Source organism: Calypte anna, chromosome Z, assembly GCF_003957555.1.
Source record: "Calypte anna isolate BGI_N300 chromosome Z, bCalAnn1_v1.p, whole genome shotgun sequence".
NCBI lineage: Eukaryota > Metazoa > Chordata > Aves > Apodiformes > Trochilidae > Calypte > Calypte anna.
Genome location: NC_044274.1, coordinates 48,356,776 through 48,378,938, shown reverse-complemented (window position 1 = coordinate 48,378,938; position 22,163 = coordinate 48,356,776). Strand labels below are relative to the sequence as shown.

The 22,163-nt window shown below is 42.7% G+C and overlaps 1 protein-coding gene across 3 annotated transcripts in view; it reads right to left on the bottom strand.

The window, feature by feature from the left end:
* KANK1 (KN motif and ankyrin repeat domains 1) overlaps positions 1-17,270 on the bottom strand; it is a 50,109-nt gene extending 32,839 nt beyond the window's left edge. The window contains exon 1 of one of the 3 annotated variants that reach the window (XM_030466858.1): positions 17,197-17,270. In XM_030466858.1, the coding sequence (XP_030322718.1) occupies positions 17,197-17,233 (37 nt within the window). In that variant the 5' untranslated portion in view covers positions 17,234-17,270. Of the gene's footprint in view, positions 1-14,168; positions 14,193-16,397; positions 16,472-17,196 lie in introns of those variants that run through there. The other 2 variants (XM_030466859.1, XM_030466860.1) reach the window with 2 other exon arrangements.
* Between the last annotated feature and the right edge of the window lie 4,893 nt (positions 17,271-22,163).

Here is a 22,163-nt window from a genome sequence, read left to right as displayed (position 1 = left end):
TTCATCTCTCTTTGCTGCATGCTGACTACTGTTTATAGTTATAAAAGCAGAACATTTTGGTATCACACAGAAAATGCTCAGAATGCTCACCAACCTGCTACCCAAAGGCATATAAAAATATATATACAGTGAATAGCCTTTTTGGTATTAGGAGAGTGTCTTTCAAGGTCATGTTACACTTTTTTACAGTATTAAAGGTTTTCTTTGATATGGGAAAAAAGAGACACCTACAAAGTATGTGTCTGAATGTTATAACCACAGCTAATTTTTTTTCTGTAAGCTGAAAGTAAAAACCACCTTAAAAAAACCAACACCTCCTAACCTTCTCTAGGCTTTTTAGTATCTAAAACTTTTACTTCTAGAATCTCTGAACTAAAAACTTGCACCTCAAACAGAAGTAAATTTAAAATATAAAATACAGACTATAAGAAAGTTGTGAAAAATTAATTTACCCTGAATAAAGGATTTATTTTGTTTATGAGAAATCTATTCCTGGGGGGAAATAGAAAAGCACAACCTAATGTCCTGAGAGCAACTGCAGTATGCTCTCTCCTCAAAATTCTTGACTCCCATACTTGAGGCCAGTAATAAATCTCCTTTACCTCAGCTCTCACCATAGTGGAAAAGCTCTAGATCTGGCAGTTCTGTGGTGGAACATCTTGTATGTGCTACTAACCATGGAAACTCAAAAGTAAGAGGCTAGTCTGTTTTGCCTCCATGACAGCTCTGACTCATGAGGTCCCAGGGGAAATAACTGTGGCTGTCAGGAAGCAGGGCATGAGTGGGAAGGGGCAGTCATCAGCTTATTCTGCTAACAGCCTGTCCAGCAGAAGGGATGAGCAGAGCAGGCACCATGGGGGGGCTGCTGGTGGTGGTGTGAACACCACTGCCACCTCTGAGTAGAAACTACTCTAAAAACTTGGGCAACTTGCTGTCCCAAGTGACTTGTGGGTGCCCTGTGGCTCTGAACATGACCATCAGGCCCACTATCAAGCAAGATGGAAGCAAGTGCTAGCCTTAGCTGCACTGCACTGATGCATTTCCCAAATCATCTTCTGCCAATGGCACTTTAACCAATCTGCCGTGTCAAGAAATGTATCTGAGCAAGAAAGACCTTGCCTTACATTGAAAGCAAACACTGAACCAGTGAGGAGGGCTTAGGTGGCCCAGACACAGAAAATGCTCTCCCCTGAAAGACACTCATTTCTTCAGAGCAGAGTTATCCTTCTGCTCTCACAGGTATCACTCGGAAGAGGGACAAGATGCCAACAGTCATCCTTTACTTTTAGTCTTGAAATGGGGGCATCTCAGTCCTGTTCACTTATGTTTTAAAACCATATGTCAATAAGGCAACTCCAAATAAGTATGAATTTAGTATTTTTAACCACCTCATTCCACATTTGTTTTTTCACCTTGCAGTATTTGTCTGCTTGAGAAGTTCCATCCATCATCTCCTGAAGCATGTGGCTCATTCACATTCAACTGTGTGTTCACGTACTGGCTCCAGGCACATTTGTGACAAATGAAGAACATTTAAAGACACTTTCCGAATCAGACTAACTCAGGCCTAGCAAAATAATCCAGATTCTGGCAAACAGTCGGTATCACTGACAAGCTCCTTGCACCCTGGGAGAAAGATATGCAATGTGATCTACCAAACAAAGCAGGAAAGCAGCTCAGTTTCAGACCACCACAGCTCTCCTTTCCAAAAATACATCCAAATATATCTGTGCTGTTTCAGCCAGCAATGCCACTGAATGTGAGGCTGAGTCCCAGTGTTGGTAAGGCACCTTGTTGTCTTCTGCTGCACAGGAGAAACCCTGAAGCTCTGTTACCTCCTTTGCCAACCCTTAAAAACATGGCCTTACTCTTCTAACAGTACATCAGGCTCCATTGCTTTACATCACTTGGTTGTCACAAGAAAAATGACATGGAAAAAAAAATCTCAAAGACCAAGGCTTGCATCCACACAGTCAGATGGCTTCAGAAAACTAAGATAGAGGGCTGGCAGAGCAGAAGAGGAGCAAACCCCCAAATGCTCCTCTTCCTTCCTCACTCATCCAATAAACCTCCCCATGAAGCCAGGTGTTTGCCTGAAAACATAACTTAACACAACCATACCTCAGTGTTACCTGCTGAAGCCCAACCAAAGAAGGCTATGTTTGCTTTCTGGCCAAGAACAACTGAATCACAAAACCAAAATATTTGGATTTATACTATCACTACCCTTCCATGCCTATAAATCTCTGAAGTGGTGAGGAGTGGAGAACAGATACATAGGGCTATTGTAACAGGAGTAACCATCAGGAAAGAACCTGGACTCGTGGGATATAAAACTGCCACAGAATATTAAAAGTGATTTACAGTTTCAGTTTGGTCTTATAGTTGTGCATAGAGTGGAAAAAATGGGAGAACTGTCTTCTGCAAGAATAGTTCTACAAATATTTGTATTTATGAGTCCTGGAAGGACGCTATTTTGTCACATGCTTATCTCCTTAAGGAATATGGTTTATGCTGCATAATCAGTATGATACTTCAAATACCTGGAATTGTTCCCTCCTACTCCTTTTTATATTAATCTTGTACTGATTTCTTCTGTGAGATAAGGAATGTGTTGCTTTCCAGACTTAAAAAGCATAAGGGATTTGCATTTTCAAAAAACACTTTTTCTCTGCACTGCAAATAGTTAAGACTGATGAAGTGAAACAAGTGAAAAAAGTGCTCAGCAGAGAAAATACAGATAAGTCACCATTAGAATTGATTCTTTATGCACATTCTAAATAGCTAGAAACAGTGGCTTATAATTAAAGCTATGTATTCAAATTTAGAAACTTGATGGGTAACAGTCACCTTTCTGGCAGTGAAATGATGCCTGACAGTGAGGAAGTGTTCCCTTCACTTGAATGTTCACAACACTGATCTCCCACTAGAAAACATACATTTGATGAAGGAAACAAACTACTCTGTATGTAACAACAAAAACAAAGACCTGTGTGAAACCACAAGTGCAAACTCCCTTCAGACAGCAGCCACGGCAAGACAACCCAGCTAACCAGGTGATGTTAAAAAAAACCAAGCCAAAACAAAACCCAAACAACAAAACCCACAATGAAAAATAATCATCCCAACTTAATATCCTGAAAAAGAACACTGAGGGCTGCTTCTAGGTGTGTTAGGCTGGACTGCCCCCGACCCCCTTCCCCAGCTTGCCCTCCGCATCAGCAGAGGCAGCCGCTGCACCTCACATCTCCCCCCACTCCCCCTTCGGGGGTCTCACTCACCGATCCACACAGAAGCAAACACTTGGACATCACTGCCTCTAGTTTTTCAGGAAATTAAGCCTGAAGCACATTTTCCTTTGCCTTAAAGGGAGTGCGTATTCCTGACACATCAGCAGGCAAGGAGCCCAGAGGTTGCTACAGAGCATTTATTTATACTCATTTGGAATTTCCTGAGACAGCCCCAGCCCGGCAGCCAGCCCAGCACAGCACCAGTGATTTCCTTCATGGCACTTCAGATACTGCACAACACTTCCAGCTCCCCAAGGGTTAAAATGAATGAAATGGGCAGCAGGGCAAACAAAACTGTGCCAAATGACACATTAAAAAGATAATTTTGTTTTTTCTGATGAAGACAGATCTAATTCCCAGGAGGAAATAAAAAGTTCAGGTGACCTCTCTCACCAGTTCTCCCTTTCTCTCCAAGCTTTTCACCCCCACCCCCCTCATTTCTCACTCCCACGGATAGACTGAGAGCACAGAGAGGTTCATTGATATAATTTAGGCAGAACAATTACCTCTGTTGTAACCACCACTGCCTGCAATTCTGCTTGTGTTACATCCAATCTGGTTTTGTTTACTCTTCTCAAATGCAAGCTATAATTTGATGGATAAAAATAAAATTTAGTATAAAGTTGCAGACACAGCTTTCTTTTTTTTTCCTGAAACAGCCAAAACACAAGACATCTTTCATGCTAGTGCAAGCACTTCTGAAATGATGCACACTTATTTTTTCATATTCAATTTTCTTGTTTCCACATAACACAAACTGTTCACTCAGGTAAAGATAATTGAGATTCCAGATGCAAAAAAGGTCACTTCTCAGCATCATAGAGACGCACCCTCAAAGGCCTCAGATCTCTCTCTCTTCACCTCTGCTTTCATTAACCTTTGCTGCAGTACAGCCAAACAAGGACTGCCAAAGTGAGTGGGCAAGGGGAGACACCAATTTAACAAAGATAACAGTCCTAAGACTTCACAGGACTAAAGGAAAAGAGTCTTGTTTTACCATGCCTTCCATCCAGATTCACAGGAACAGCTAAAGATACATTTTTAAAAAGGTAGTGAATCATAAAATGAATTTCCAAGGCTAGAAGAGGTGTGCTTTAAACAGAATGGGATCCTGCACTGAAATGACAGGAAAGACGTCCAAGTCTTCTACAGGGCCTTCAGCCAAAATGGCACAGACTTCCAAGAAAAGAGTTTCCTGAACATGTCTAATGGCTTTGGTGGTATTTAATATGAAGCAAAGCAATATTTAATACTTACAAGCATCAGGTCTTGGATTGTAAACTATGTCCTGCCCTCTAGATAATTTTACACTTATTTCCTCAGATTACAAGTCATTGAGGCATATCTTATAAAACATGAGCTCCTCCTAAAAGAAGCCTGAAGAAGGTACCTAGATGCAGCTAACTTCCTTCATATATGGGCCACAAAGGCACTGAATTTTATGGTTGTGGTTTCTGCTCCTACCATCCTACCCATAAAGAAAATCAGAACAACCCTTTGGGAACAGCTTTTAACCATGCTTTGAAGTTCCTCCAATGAGACAAAGAAATTGTACGGCAGCTGAAACCTGACCCATGCTTTCTGTTCAGGGAAACAAAACCAAAAATTTAGTCCCTGAAACACTGCCTGGAGCCTGCAGCCACTGTACCCTGTTTGAGTGCATTGTACCCTATTCCCTGCAGAGTGACTGACCAGCAAGGTGAGGACAAGCAGGGTAGCACAGGATGTGAAGAGATGGGCATCTGTAGCCCCATCAACAGATTCTTCACACTAGGAAGAAGACAACATGAAAATACCCATCTACTGTTCTGCTGTGAAAAAACTGTGACATCCAGGATAAAGTATGAGAATAGAAGGTACGGCCAAAATATCCTCCTCATTAGTTAGAATTCTGCTCAGAGGAAAAAAAATTTTTTTAAAAGTCCTCAAACATTATATGACTTCATTTTTCTAAAAATAGACATCATGATATCCTGTTTAGTGAAGAACAAATTTTAGCAGCTGTCTCCACATCTGTTTATCATTACCCTGTGGTTTCAAGGGCTTGACATCTGAATGAGCCCTGCATCAAGTCATGCACCTTCTGTGGGCTCTCCTCAAAGCTCAGTCAACTCAGCAGGGGGAAAAAGACCTGCCACTAGTGAAAACAATAACCCATGATGTGTATCAGCACTTTGCCCCTTGTCCAGCATGTCAAATATGGAGGCATATGTCTGGGTTGGCACCAGTAAAGCCTAAAGGCAAAGAGCACATGCCTAATTATTCTCTTGGCCTTTGATACCATTATGGTGCCAAATAAACTCATTCGGCTACTGTTTGCAGTAGAAACAAAACTGAGGTCAGAGCACAGCTCCCCAGTGACAAAAAAACCTGACCTGGTCCACAGCAGAGTGAATATAATCTTGGGGCAACCACTCAGCTCGTGAATTCTCATCTAAAGAGCAGGTTGTATCACATCCTTTCTGAAGCCAAAAGGCAGAGAGGGCACAATGGATTTGTGAAAGGCAATGGATGAAACACAGCTCTTGAAAACACTGCCTCCAACATACTGAACAGACTTTTCCTCAGCACTGGAATGGCTCTGCTTGGAAATATGAAATAATCTGCCCAACAACAACAATCCTGTCCAAGCTAGCAGAGAGCTTGGCCTGACCCATCAATATCAAGTTATTGTTCCTACCCACAAAACACACCTGCTGCATTTTGCTGAAGGTGCAGGGTTCTTCTCAGTTTTATTTTGGTGGATTTTATTCTGAGGGAGAGGGGCTTCGTGGTTTGTTTTGTTTTTTCTTTACAGCCGTTCAGAATTTGTCAGCTGGTTTCCACAGGATGATTTACAACCAGCTAGCCATGTATGTCAGGCCTGAGACTGATCCCTTCTTTTCCCAAGCAGATGCTTCTGGAAGGGCACAAAAAGAAAACAAACACATAGCAACATTTCTCCTGCCCACTTCCAGAAACCTGCAATCCAGAAGCTTCCTGAATCAAGGGTGCTCCAGGATGGGATTTTAGTCACAATGTCAAATGTTTATTTTCAGGGTAGCTGGGAGGTATTCAATAGCTGGACTCAAAATGTCAGACTGCAGCTGATATGTTAGTAATGTAAGGAGATCTACTGGTCACACAGTTATGGATGAATAATGTGACCCAACAACTATGTAACATTCAAAACTGCCATGTGAGAGACTTTGCAGTCTACAGTTAGTCTGCTGAGTTACTCATTACTTAGCATCTAGCCAGAGACAGGATGCAACTGAAAAACGCACAACCCCCATATCATCATTACGTGTCCACCTGGTTTAGATCCACATAGAACAAACTTGAACTACTTGGCATTTTGTGTGTTGTGAAGCAAGTCATGGCCTCTACTCATCTCCCAGTATGATTCCTTGAAAAAACTTATGGCTTGTGGGAGCAAGTAGACCACTGAAGTCTTCAAGTTTGGTGATTGTTTCTGTTTTGGTGGGTTTTTTTTTTAAGTGGGACAGTCAGACATACTTGCCTGTTTCCACTGAGATGTTAGAAATCAGTGAGTTATCAACTCAGCTTGCAGGCCAAAGAAGGGCTTCATGGGTCAGCTTTACTTTCCCATTTTGTGAAGACAAAAAGTGAATTACACAAAACATTAACAAAAGAGTAAAGGCAAATCCCTATCTGTAAAAGGAAAATACACGTTTTCAAATGTGGAAATACATGCACAGGATTCTTATGCCACGGCCAAGGGTTTAAGGTGAACTCCTGCCTGTTGGGAACTTCAGAGAGGCATCAGCCTCGTGAGTGGCAAATGTAAGGTCCTGCATCTGCGGCAAAACAGCCTCACCCATCAGTACAGGTTAGGGGCCAACCTGCTGGAAAGCAGCCCTGAGGAGAAGGAGTCCTGGTAGACAGTAAGTTAACCATGAGCTAGCAATGTGTCTTTGTGGCTTAGAAGGCCAATGGTATCCTGGGATGCATTACGAATAGTGGGGCCAGTAGGTAAAGAGAGAGTTCATCCTCTCCATCTATTCTGCCCTGGCTAGGCCACATCTGGAATACTGGATCCAATTCTGTCATTCCTGGTTCAAGAGAGCCAGGGAACTACTAGAGACAGTCCAGCAGAGGACAACAAAGATGACTGGGGAACTGGAGATTCTCTCTTACAAGAAAAGTTGAGAGACCTAGGACTCTAGCATGGAGGGGAGAAGACTGAGAGGAGACCTTACCAATGTGTATAAATACCTAAAGGGTGAGTGTGAGGAGGATGGAGCTAGACTCTTTTCAGTTATGCCCAGCAACAGGACAAGGGGCAATGGGCACAAACTGGAACACAGGAAGTTCAATTTAAACATGAGGAAAAAAACTACTATAAGGTTAACAGAGAATTAGAACAGGCTGCCCAGGGAGGTTGTGGGGTCTCCTTCTCTGGAGACATTTGAAACCCACCTGGACACAATCATATGTAATGTGCTATAGACAGTCTTGCTTTAGCAGAGGGATTGGACTAGATGATCTCTAGAGATCCCTTCCAACTTCAATATTTCTGTGACTGCCTGTCTCCTGGTGCATTTGAAAAGAACAGACCAAGTCATTCAGGGGCAGGTGGTGGCTCCTACCAACATGGAAGTCATCCCATGCTCTTCAGTCATCACTCCCTACTTCCCCAGCTGAGAAGAGACTGAGGGTGCAAGAATGAAATCATGGCTTTGCCAGGGAGACTGTACAGGCTACAGTTTTAGGCACTTCTTTCCCACCTGGATCAAGACTCTGCAATCAAACACCATGGATTTCTAGTAACTACTACTCATCCAGAAATACTGCACTTCTGCCCACAATAGCATGCTGATTATACAAAAGGCTGAGGCAAGAAAACGTGCCAAACAAACTTGGAAAAAAAGCCAAGTGTCACACATAACTAAGGAGGACCCCTGGGCAAGACCATGCATGTCCATTTTTCATGTTCCATGTAACAGATAAACACCATGTGCTGCACACCACACAGCAGCAGGATGGGAGGGTGGTAAAGCTGAAGTGGAGCAGGAGATGCAGCTCTCAGTTTTGTACAGACACATCTCTTCTGCTTCTGTGGTCTTGGCTGTATCTGGTGTCCTGTCCTACAGTGATATGGGCTGAGATGGTCTGGCTGAGCCACACATGTGCTTGTAGGGTTGTAGCATTCTTGCTTTTCTCTGCAAAGGGAGGGGGAAGTAATTTTCCCACAAATTTCAACAGTGCATTCATTTTTCCACAGCACTCGAAGACACATTGTGAGAAAGTCTCTGAGCATTAAAGAGATAGAAGGGTTGGATATAAGGGGGAAGGTGCAGGCTGCACTCCCCAGTGACTGCACCAGAGGAGGAGTTCCTCAGAGTCCTCAGGGAGAGCTGGGGTGAGAACAGAGAGAGGGGCTAAGAGGAGTATCAGGGAACAGAAAGGAAAGGACAAGCATCCTAGCTAGCATGCACACTATCTCGAGAGGGGAGGAGGGGAACAGGACTGTAACTAATGATGGTGAAAGTTTAAATGGTGATGCCATGGTTGCACACCCTTGTGAGTAAATTCAAGTACTGGCAAGCTTAAAAGATACCTAACAGCCATTTGTCTTCATGTAGAAAAACAGGACAGGAGCAGAAAATTATTCTGAATGAATTTTTAACCTTTTAACAAGATATGGGAAAACACATCCAAAATTTAAGAACTAGTTTCTCCTGGATGGAGGGAGAAGGGGACAAGAAAGAACTCAACCATGAAATTTCTGAAGATAAAAGCCCACTGTCAGTTCTTGTAATCCCTCAAAACATGACTGCTCTCATCTTCTCTTTATGTTTCCATCATATGCAAATGCAACTCCTCTTTTTTAAACCACAATCATGCATTTTGTTGTATTTTCGTGCACTGTGCTTTTTCTTTTTAATCTGCACACTTTATATTTACCAGTCAGTGTGTATAAAGTGTTAAAACTTGAATTGTTTGCTAGAACTAGACCTGAAATTCCAGTAACAGCAGCAAAGTTGCACAAGTGTTTTCTTTTCATTATTAGATCTTCTGCAACCCATCTGACAGTGCTCCAGGCAGAGGGGTTGGTTTTGTGAAGAGAGTAGGGAGGGGGCAAGGAGAACATCAACAAACATGCCCCTCAGCAATAAGAGACCAGAGTTGTCTGGTTTATATAGGGAGAACAATCTGTTCCCAATTATCAGTTAATTTGATCCTCACCCTAATGTGACCAAACCTTCAAATGCAGCTATTAAAAACAATTTCCTCCCTCTCCCTCCATCCTCCTTCTCCTACTTCCAAACAAATGCTACAGGCAATACAGAAATAACATGGACAAGACCTGTGTGTTAAAGGAAAGCAACATAATGTTATGAAGAAAAAACATACAGGACATGTTAATAAAAACAAAAAAACACCCAAGCCAACCCAATTACATAAAACACTCGTTACAGTGTGAGATAACTAGGGTAGGGAAATTAAGCAAGAAAAAGGATGGCCCTCGAGAGGGGGTAAGGGTCACATTACCTACTTCTACAGGTATTTTAATTAGGGAAGGATGGACTGAAAGCATGAGAGAACGTGATGGGATCTCACATTCACCTACCTGAGTGTCTTGGCACCTGGTTTTGTCACAGTCTGTGTGAAGATAAGTGAAGGAAAATCTCAGGAGACTGTATCTAAGGCAGACCAAGTATATGCTATGAATGCTTTAAAAGAGTTAGAGACATGGGGGAGGGAGAGGTCTTTTTGGACCTGTTTGATTAGCTAATCCCCAGACACTGCAACATGCAACCCACAGAGGTCAGTCAGTCAATATGGTTAAGTGCAATTTCCAGATGAAATCAGAGGAAGGAATGGGGGAAAGAAAAGGAAGGATAGTCACAAGCATGCTTCTGTCCTGAAGCTGGTCACATGGGGACATCCTGGCAAGAATCTGTACTCTGCCACCACAAGGAGTCATGTTTCCAGAGGAAGGAAATGGAGACACAGCAGCAGTGCCAAAGTAGGCAACCTGAGCATTCCTCCAGCCCCTAAAATTGCTGTGAAAACACGATATGGGAAGTGCTGCTCTTCTGTCATCTCTAATCCAAAGCCTTAGAAATGGCATGAAAGGGGAGGAGGAGAGAGGTGGCTATTACAAGAAACTTCCCAAGGACTTCTGTTCCAGCAGTTACCCCTCTGCAAGGAACATGTCTAAATGCAGGCACTCACTCTTCATGAACAGAAGACAACCAGCTGCAGGCAGGCTATTTCCATCCAAGCCATTTCCGTGGGGAACATTATCTTTTTAAAGGCAACTGAATCCTCTCCCTTTATACAGGGAGGACATTCATATGAATTATTCATTCTTTCTGCCAGAGAATCTGGGAAGGGAATAAGGAATACTGTAGAATAACCTGGGTAAAATAGACATGAAAAGATTTCCCATGTTACATTGTGTATCTTGAGAGTATGGGGAAGGAAGAAGATGCAGAGAAAAAGTTTCAAGTCAGGAAGACTTTTACTACTCGTCTTTTTCTCATGACACACGCCTGCTCTGCTACCAGTGCTTGTCCCTCACCCAGCCCCACAGGCTGCTCCTCCAGGCAGGCACCTTTCACAGGACCACCACAAGATCAGTGCTTTTATCACTGTAAATCACCAACAGCTCAGCAAGGTTGCAGGGTACCATAAATGTCAGGATATGCCCGTTTAGTCCCTAGAGCATTATTGGCTTTAAAATATAAAATCAGAACCCTTAGCTCCCTCCAAGGGTGTAGAGGACTCATATTTCCACAGGGAGCAGTAGAAGGTCACACGGGAAGGTTCAGGTGCTGCCCATGCAAGTGCACGTTGACATTTCAGACAAGGAAAGGATGCATTTTACTCCATGAGCAAGCCTGCATTGGAGAGGAATGAACACAGTCCTTTGCCTAAGTGAGATGTAAGAAGCTTCTGGGCAGCTGCATAAAATAATCCAGAACAAAATGCAACTGTAATAGTCTCTGAAAGAAGACCAGTTTAATCTGTTCCATTTGTCATGGCACTTTGTCCTTCTGCAAAGCATCTGCATCTTACATATATGCTTTGTTTCTCGGGCCATCTGCTTCCCTTCACATCAAATCTGCATTTCTATGCGCTGGGCTATCTGGACCCAATGCAATGTCCTCAACTCCTAATGCCACAGTATTCACTGAGTCCTTTCCAACTCCTTCCTGCAGATTCCAAAGTCAGACCTGAAGGGCATTCTTCAGGCAACAAGTTCTATGTAAAAGAAGACACATGATCTCTGATCTGTCTGATAAAGGCCTCTGAGTTGAGCCAATGCAAGTGAACATTTTTTCAAACTTTCAGTTGCAGCAAAAAATGCACCCTTGGATTACAGATATCAGCTAGCAATTACAGAAGACACAAGTACTAATTCAAGTAGAAAGTAGGCACTGGCAGTGAGGTGATGTGGTCTATCTCCAGCCCTCTGTCCTTAAGGCAGATATGGCAGCAGTGAGTGTACTACAGCATACTGATGGAAATTTTGATACGCCTTATGATAGGCCTGATATGAAATCACTGGCGGCTCACTCACCCTTAACCCCACACATTTCAGGGTCCCACCCTCGCTTGCTTTTAAATCCTGGGCACCACCAGAGTGACTCACGAGATCATTTATGGGTGAGGCAGAAGCAGGATGCCAGTGACAGCCCTGCATGTCATCTGCTCATTCAGAAAGTACAAGACTATATGGCAATTCAGCAGGCTCTCCTGATGGTGGAAATCTCCCACCAGCTGCCACAACACATCTTTGTTGTGCACCCATTCCCATTAGCTGATGGCTATCGGAATGTGGGCTCAGAGCATGGTGGGGGAAAAAGCAGAGGCTTAGGCAGTCTCTCATCAGACAGCCCTGACTCAACCCAAATTACCATTGCTTTCAGCTGATACCATAAAAGTGCAAACTCACTGCAACCACGGTGCATTTAAGGCTGGGAAGCTCGGGGTGTCAGCAGCACTTCAGGGATGCCTCGCTGGCACCTGCTCTGCAGGAGAGCAGCAGAAGGGCTGTCCCTGGGCCCTGGTTCTCAGGAAGAAGTGCTCTGTCTGCCTGAGTACTACTACCTAGCAATCAAACACTCAGATTGCTAGCTTCTTCGTGTCTCTAAGTTGGCCATTTACTGACTGAGAGTCTGTAGCAAAAACTGGTGTATGCTCTGCTAAAATTAGTAAGAAGTGGTAGTGTTCTGGTGCACAGCACTTTCTTAGGCTACACTTCAGAGTATTAGGCCAGGAATCATGCAAAACTCCAATGCTTATTGCCTGAGATTATGCATACCAGTAAAATCAAATCAAAAGTAGGAGAGACTCTAACTCAAATAATCCAGTAACTGAAAGGAAAGTGTGTGTAAGAATGTCTGGCAAGAGTTGTTACAAACCAATGCAGAGGATGTGTATGTGTATTTGCTTTAAGCAAATGTGTGTTCCATTTACCAGCCAGGGTTAATAAGCCAACAGGGTTTTTTCATAATTCTTTACAACAGTTGTTTAAGCATTTATACCCCAGCAGATGAAAAACACATTTATTAAACATTTGGTCTTTGAGTCATGCTGACGTTAATATCTCAAACAACTTTCATTCAGGCAACAAGCCTCATTCTCCAGCTAACTGGTGCATAGTTGTAACTTCATTTAGGAGTGAAGAAAACTGAGCTGATGCAAAGAAAATCTAGCCAGAGAACCATGGGGTACTGTAAAGTAACAGTGCATGTATAAAATAAATAGAGGGTCCAACACAGCTTGCATCTGCCATGAGACCACCAGCAGTCCTGAGCACACTCTCCCAAGTGAAGGTGTCTGCTTGGGTCTTCTGGGGGTGACACTCTCCCCACCCCTGGGAGGCTGAAAGTGAAAGGAGTAAACTGGGAGCAAAGACTCTTGAGGCCTACACGCTGCATGTTACAACAGCAGTTCTTTGCTTCACAGGTGCAGACACCAACACTAAAAATGATGGTGAGTGGCCATGATGCCACTGCTTTAAAAGCCATGTAGGAATCTGAAGGAGGTAAAGCATATAGCTGAGTTAAATACAGGGAAGTAGTTCAGACAATATATGAGAGATGTAGTACTCCTTGTTAAAAGTGGGGAGTGGAAACTGTATGGAAACACAAATCCTTAAGCACAACTGAGGGGGAATGTGCAGACTAAAGGGAGAAAAGAGAAAGAAGCAGGGACATCTCAGGCACCATGTACAGAAACAATATGCCTATGCTTCAAAGCGAAGTAAAGGAAAGGTTTGTGTAACAGCCTTGCTGTACACCCCTGCAGCCCATCCTGCTCTGGAAAACTGCAAAAGCTTTTCTTCCATTAAAATGATTTTCCTACTCCCTGAAAAGACTGACAACTCTGCAGTCTCTGGAAACAGAACATCAGGTGCCTAGGAAAGTCAAATAAAGCAGATATTTTAATTAAGGTTAGAAATAAATACAGGTTTTAATCCTTTATCTCTTCTAATCAGTCTCCAATGTTTGTTTTGCTGCTTCCTTGCTTTCTACATCAGAACAAACGGAATTGGACTGGAATTTCATGCCTTTCAGAACATGTGTTTTGACAACAAAGTTTCAGCTAAACATGTATTAGGGAAAGGAATGAAATTCCAGCCATAAGTATTTCCAAACTGCCTAGTAAGTTTTAGGCTGGTGTGCACTGTGTTTCTAGTAGCTGACTGAGGACCTTTCTACAGCTACTGCTACAGAAATGTTTTCATAAACGCATGTAATAGATGATTTATGCATCAGTCCTATCAAGCACAGAAGCTAACAATTACTGGAAGTTTCACCCAGCAGTTAATGAAGAGACTAATAATATTTCAAGAAACAATCACCTCATTTTTTTTCCTTTGTACTATGCAAAGAGAAATTAATTTGTATCACGCACCAAAACAAGTCCATGCTCCGAACAGCTCCCCAAGGATGAGAGGTACTCCCCAGCTCTTGCTGCAGCTCCATGAACAAGTGCATGACACTTTCTGGACTTCAACCTCTCACCTTAGCCCTGCTGAGTTCCCTAAACTGAGCAATAAGCTCACTTGCCACCAGGGCAGACTCAAAGCAGCAAACAGATGACACTACCCAGCACACAACTAATAAAGTAAATTTGTCTACAAGCACAGATTTACCTGTCACTTCAGCTATTCAGAGAGACTTCAGCTATTTTCTGAGCAAGTGGCACAACTTTGACAGAGCCTAGTCCATAATCAGTAAGTCCCAAAAGCTACTTCCAAAAAGCAAAAAAGCTTGCAGCTACAGCTTGCTACAAGACCCCTGTGCAATGAAACTTGGAAGTCAGCAGCAAAAAAAAATATTGGAAAAAAAAGTACTGAAGTCTGAATCCCAGACTGGTATTTAACCTCCATGCTTAAAGTTCACATCTTTACTGAGATATGCAAGAGGCAGAGAAATTTATGATAGGGGGTTTATAAAGTTTTGTAGCTTATCTCACATACATGCTCACTGAAAATATTTACGGCAAATGTACTTCCCATAAACATCCTTTAAAAAATCAATTACTACAGAAATGCAAATTAGCTTTAGCATTTGATGGAAACAAGTTTCAAATTTTATCAATCTTTTACACTTTTTTCCTGCAGCAGCAGGGCTCCATCTAGGCATGTATATTGAATAAAACTGACAGAAACAGCACACAGGCATAATCATTTAACAGTTCAAGTACTCACATTCTCGAGTTAACCAAAGCAAACCACTGCTCCTTAGTCACCTCGTACTTGAATGCAGCTGAACATGTGGCCAAACTTGCCAAAATATTCAAGTAACATAAATGCAGCTTAGTAGTCCACAACAAGTCTTTCTAGTTCTTTTTCCTGTCGCTGATTGATTCAGAGGGTGCAGAAAACACCACCCTGAAGTTTGTCTTTTTGCTCTTAGAGCTCCATGCAATTAAAAAGCTGGCTTCAATGCCTCCAACGCCCAAATCAGTTCCCACTCATCCAAAAGCATTCTCTCCGAGGCGGCACAGCAGGGTAACAAATCACAGGTATTTGCAGTCCAATATTATGTCCATAATGAACTGTGGAGGATTTGGAGACACGGGCGTACATAGCTGCATGTTAGAACGTCAGCCTCATGGGTTTGCAAAGCCAACAAGTCCTGACAGTCTCTGCAAAATGTTGTCCAATTTAGTTCTGAATTAAATACTTGCAGTTCATTATAGCGTCCTTCTACGAATAAAGGAACAAACAGCTTCTACCTGGCAATAAGCCTTGTTTGCATAACAATCCTGGAACTGAAACTTCATCTTGCATTCACACATCCCCAGTTAAAGCATTTAGCTTCTTTTAGACTCACATATAAGCTTATCAACTTTTTCACTAGACAATTCTAGCGTGGGCATGGAGGGGGGAAGGGAGGAGAGGAATTAGTAAACTAATCAGTAACAGTCCATGCACAATTTTTCTTTCCTTGTAAGCAGAGGGAATTGTTCTGCATGACTTAAGTTAAAAGTATATTACTAAAAAAAGTCAAGTTATGCTGAAGATTTAGTCAGTAAACAGCCACAGTTATATCATACATCAGAGGCTCTCAAGTTTGCCTTCTTAAAAGGATTCCAAAAGGTTATAAAAGGATATAGTTTATTACTTAGAGAATATACTTTTAATTCTATAAAAATGGGAGGGGGGGGAGAGATTGGAGAGGAGAAAGCAATTTCTCATTTCAGCAATCTCAGGAGTTAAAATTAGAAAATTTAGCTTCGATGTTTTCATGTATCTTCCACTAGCCTGTAAACAGACCTATTTTGCCTAAATTGCAGATGACACTCCATATTTCTAATTTCCTGCACATAAAACACTTTAATCCCTTGCACTAATTAGAACTAACAGTTCTACAGTGGGTATAGTGAGTAATTCAGGATTTGTTTCCATACCAGACTGTAGTTTCAAAGGAGGTTGGTGCTAAATCCACCAAATAAACCTATTCTCAGTAAGTTCCTGTCATGATCTACAGAGCAGCCTTGCTTGAGGGGTGAAGCAAGCTGAAATTTCTATTTACATGCATAGCAATAAAGACATTTTATATTCCTTCACAGAATATTCCAAGTGCTCCCAGCCTCCCCAGCTGCCTTAATTGATAAATCCATTTCCCATCATACCTACATTAGAAGATCCCAAAAGAGCACCCACAGGTTTCTGCCATGCACTTGAAATTTTCCATCTAATCCCACTGGAACAGCCTCAGCTTTACTGGGCTAAAGCTGTGTTTGTGCAGTGTTCTGGAGAACAGGAAAATATTGACACAACGGCATGAGGAACGCTGCTGCTGTGCTGTTATCAATCGTTCTGCAATCTCTGCCTGCTCCTGACCCTCAGTCCTCCTCAGCAACCTTTGAACATACCAAATGATCTGTTTCAACAAGTCTCACTCAACCCAAACAGACACATCAGGAGCTTCTTAAAATAACAAAAAAGTGGAATTTACTGAACACCTTCTCTTGATGTTGCTCCAGAAATGGTTTTTATGTTTTCCTGAGCAGCAAGAAACAAAAATGAGCCTGACCAGTAAGGGTGACCACAAGGGCTGGGGGACTGCAGGAGTTGGATAATCTCACAAGTTAATTACAAACACAAGATAACAACCACATGACATTTTGCAGCAAATCTTTAGGCCTCTCAGAGTTGGATGTAAACCTGCTAAGGCCCTTGTATGCAGAGCCCTCATACAGAGTGCTGCAGATGAGTGGCAGCCCTTAACATCTTTGCAAACAACTTTCAACACTTTAAATATGTATAATATTATCAGGGTGGCTGTGGGAGAGCACACAGGCTCTCATTAGTTTTCAGTATTTGGTTTTAGCTGCTGCTACTTCCTTTTCTGCTACTTTCACAATTCAATTTAAGAAGAAAGTTTTTAAAAAAGAGAAATCAATAATCCAAAGGGGTAAGACTAGTTACCTGTAACACTGCCATTAGTATTCGCTGCGTAGGCCATGTTTGCTCAGTGACACATCCAGACTTAGGCTGTTAGCTGTCATGCAAATGTCACATATCAAGTCCAACCAGACATGCAACCTGGAACAGACAAGAAAAAGTCAGTTAAAAACATACCATTTTAAGAAGTTAGGTAGATGAAGCAATAGACATTTCTGAATGTTGAAAGTCTCATATTCAGCTTAAATTTCACCATAGCAATAACTTGGATTCCTCTTAATCAGTGTCGTAGCTCCCACAAAAAACAGCTGTCCTGTTATGTCAAGTGGAATTGTGGCTCTCTGACAACTTTCCAAGGAGGACCATTGCTTTGGATCTGTCCTCAATGAGGAGGTAATGAGCTGAATTTGTAATTGGTCTTGGATTTTTTGGTCTCCCTGAGTTTTTTTGCTGTTTGTCCTTAGCCTCCCTTGTACCATGCCAGCTTACTCACATTTGCTGGCATCTATGCAAGTTTTAGATTACCCAAATATTCATGTAGGCAGGGTCAGGGGATTTTTAGGGGAAGAGCATCTACAGAGGAGCTGTACCAGTGAGAGGATTTTTGCTATTTCCAAGCTCTGCTGTCCCCCCTGTGGGGTGAGGGGAGAACCACCCCACAGCAGATGCAGCCCCTACCAAGCACATGAGCCCCAGTGGCCAACAGCTTTGACATGGAAGCCAGCAGGGAGGGGGAACCAGAGCTGGTGCTGACCCCCATTAGGATGGTGCATGGCAGACTGTGAAACCTGTCCCTTGCAGGTCCCAGTGGAGACAGGTTTTCTGGATGTGAGGTTTTCCCTCAGCCCACATGTGCCATCTCAAACCTGCCTGAAGCTCCAGCTATGAGTACAGGAAAACAGTGCAGTCACCCTGGGCAGGTGACTGAAGAAGCAAAGTGAGAGGCAGAACCAAAACCAGCAGCAGTTCATGGCTGTCTGGCTCTGCAAAGCCAGCCTTGCTCTCTGCAGCACCTCTCCTGATCCTCCTTCCCTGCCCACCATAGGGGCAGCCTGATCACCACCCTCAGAGCAACAAACTTGACTCATCCAAGGCTGCAGAAATGCCTCCGCTTGGCTCGGTTTCATGTTTTCTACAATTCAAGCAGCATTTCAGTTTGTTGACTCAGACAGGTGGAGCTTAGGTGCAGCAAGAACACTCTGCTTTGCTGACCCCATCCTGACTTAGGCTGACAACTCCTCAGCAAACCCATCTGTTTGCCGAGTTATAGTTATGGCTGTTATAGTTGATTTGCCCCTGACAGTGTGTGTGTGGAATTGTTTAAAAGCTACACAGATTGGCAAGGGAAAAGAAAATCCACAAATTAATTACTGCGAGCACAATGTGGATCTGAGTCAAAAGGTATGGTCAAGAAGATGTCTGTCTCCTACAGCTGACAGGATGCTACTCACACAGGCTAATACAGCTTAGCTGTCCCCTTCAAGGAACAAAAGCATGACTTTTTTTTTTTTTTTTTTTAAGTACAATCCTGACATCAGTTTTCCAAAGACACAGAAAGACCTCTAATGCAACTCCTCCTCCCCAGGCTCTACTGTGTACTCTTAAATTTTTGATCTTGTTGAAAGGAGGGCAATGTCAGACATGAGGCTGTCATGAAGACTGTAGATGCAAAAGGCTACAAACAACAAAATAAAAAAAAGCAGGCATCCAGCAGAGACCATGATGCAGAGAGGCCCATGACAAGATTCCAGGCATAACAATAATTATCAGATTTCTGAAACAATGAAGCATGGTGAAAAAAAACAACAGTAGAAAAGCATGTTGCTGGCTGGTTTGCAGCCAGGAAAAGGGTTTGAAATCTGTGAGCTCTCAGGAAAACATTAACGACTCCCTTCCAAAGGGTGAGATTCTAAAGCATCACTCATCCCTGCCATTTCCATCAGAATATAAAGTTACATTTTATGTTCAAGAAAGGCAACTTTTACTGAGTCACAGTGAATCTTTGTGGAAAAATCATCTCTGTCTCCACCTTAAGTTTCTCAGGGCTACTGTCATTAGCTGGATGTAAGTCTCTACCAGCAGTACACCTAAGAGAAGACAGGGCTAAATTAATTCACAGACTTCTCATTTCTTCAGCACAGCTCTGTGCTTCTGACAAAGCACTGTAAGAGGTGTCCTTCCTTGCTTTCACTACACACATCTGCTGGAAGCAGAAAGCTTGCAGCACTGTAAACCTAATAATTTTCTGCTGATGTTCAGCTTCCTATCCCACTTGAAGAAAAGAAAGATCAAGGGAAGCATGCCTGGGAAACATGACACCGGATTTGCATCCATCTGGTCAAAGTCATCCTGTGTCCTTTCTCAGTGCTTCTGCAGGGCTGGATGTTAACTAGCAGCTGGAGCTTGCTTGGCTTACACATACTAGCACTTCCACAAGGGAAAATGCACTCATGGATGGGGATGGGCAAACTGGTAGGAGGGGGCCCTGTGAGGGAGCCACCTCTTTTGGGCAGAACACATCCCCAGATGACAGTAGCTTAACCACAAAAGAGAGCCCCGACACACAACCCATGCTATGGAAACACTATGCTGTGGTGTGCTTGGAAACTCATAAAGAGTTTAAAAGTAAAATCTGTTAAGCTTCATCCCATCTGTTTCAAAAATGCTTGTCACTGTCATGGGCATGCATAAAGAGAGTTTCCTAATACAACTAGAAGCCAATACAGTTGGGGTAAGAGCAGACATAAAATCAATAAAAACACTGCCAAAACCAAAACAGGGCCTCAGGTCTACATTTGTTTGTGGCTTAAAGAGCTGTAATTGACCAGGTACAAACTCCCTTCTGGGTATGCATCTATTAATTTCATAGTTGTGCAGGCTTAAGTACCTCTACTAGGAAACAAACTCTGTACTAGTTAAAACAATAATGCCTCTGAGCTTAAATGCAGATTAATAAAATATTTCAGGTAGAAAATGCAGTCCCACAGATAGAAAAAAAGGGGAAAAATAGAAAACCATAGGGTCAAATGGTTTGCATCCCCAAGATAAATGGAAGAATTGGTTCCTCTATTATTTTTAACTTTAAATTTTTTTTTTAGATTAAATGATAACTGCATCTGAAAGCTTGCCTATTAAAAAGCTGTTGAACTATGCAAAAATCTGATCTAGCTCAGCAGAGTCATGGAGAAAGGCATTCATACAGCTTTGAGGCACAACTATACATTGGGAACTGAATTTCTGAAATCGCTACCATGGACCATTTTTAGAAAGGACTTATGTGATTCCACAGCAACACACACCCCTTTATACCTGCACTTTGATAGAAGTCTCCAGTGCGGTCAAGGTGCAGGGTGACACTGGAGGACAGCTAGAATGCACAGAGGAGGAAAACACAGCCTGTTCTACAGCAAAGCATGTTCTCCAGTGCAGACATCCTACAAAAGAATATTAGTAGAACAGCTAATATATATATATATATATTCTGTTCCCAGCTCCTCAGCTTTCTGCCCATGTGTTTTTACATGCTCACCCCATGCCTGCCTGTGAATACTGTGATTTACAGACCCTAGGGCAAGTGCAAAACAAGCAGAGACTAGCTGTAGGAAGTGTTATTGCTCAATGAAGCAGTTGTTTAAAGTGTTTTGTGTTAAGATATTCAAGTTCTCTTCTGCCCTGAGGTTGAGTAGCAGAAACCTTAAACACACATGATCCTCAGTTTCTACAAACTATCACGACAACCCAGCTTCTACAGGTTTTTCCAGAATGGCAGAACATAATGCCTATGTCCTAATCCTGTCCTAATCATGAGGGACAAAAATCTTGCTCTTCCTTTGTGCTGCATCTTGTCAGGTCACCCAGACCTATGCTTGTATTTCTGCAGCAGAAAATCTCAGTACATATACATCAGTACAGGCATCCACACAGGAGAATTTGATCTAAAAGTGGTTGTAGAATGGCATGTTGGCAACACGGTAATTAGTAGAGAATAGTAATTCAGCTTTTAACTCAGAAAAGCAATCATGAAAGTCTGTCCTGTCAAGTGGCCAGTCATGTCTGGGAAATGGTGATGCACACACTCTTGTCTGTGGGATTCAAGAAGACAGGCCTTGGCTTCCCAGGCAGTGGGGCTTTGGGCTAAATAGATATGGATATAACTTTTTTTCTCATGGCACACACAGACTGCTAAATCTAAATGGTCACATAAACCACTCAACAGAAGCTCCAGATCTGCAGATATCTTCAGCCACTCACAGGGTGAGTGTGGCTGAGACGCTAAGATGCTGTTGCTTAAGATCTGAACTAAAAGTGAGAGCACTGTGGGGTAGAACTGTGTAGGATTCAAAGGCACTGGCTTCTGGTTGTTCAAATGGATGTAGTCAAAGGATGGCTCCATGAGGGAAACCAGCTCTTCAATCCTGTCCAACAAGTGCAAAGCAGTGATTAAGCAGGCCTGGGATAGAGGGGTTTGACTGAATAAGTCGACCCACAAAATCCAATGCTCGAGGAAGAACAGGTAGTGCTCCATTCCTGCAATACATCAGTGCAACAAGACTTCTGCCTGACACTTTACTCACATGTGGGTTGCCCTGGCAGTAGAACTTGCCTGGTTTAATTTTTAAGATGCTGATAACTACTGCAAACAAGAGCCAAGACACATGCAAAACTGATCTAAACACATGGATGGTAATTTCTCTAGCTGTGAGAAGAAACTGGCACTGGAAATCCCTCCTCCTCCTCCTCAGCCAGAGGGGCCAGCACTTCCCAAACTTGTGCGGCTCCACAGGAAACAGGAAAGTCTGCAACCTAATTTCTATCCTCAACCAAATATGCCAGATGCAATTTAAATGAGGCAAGGGCCAAAGCCAGCAGCAGCAACAGGGAAAGTATGTGGGGAGATGTGCTATGGTTCGTATCTACCCTGAGAGAATGACTGTGTATCTCACTAACACTTTATTTTCAACTGTACTCCTGCTGTGGTTCTGTCTTATCCA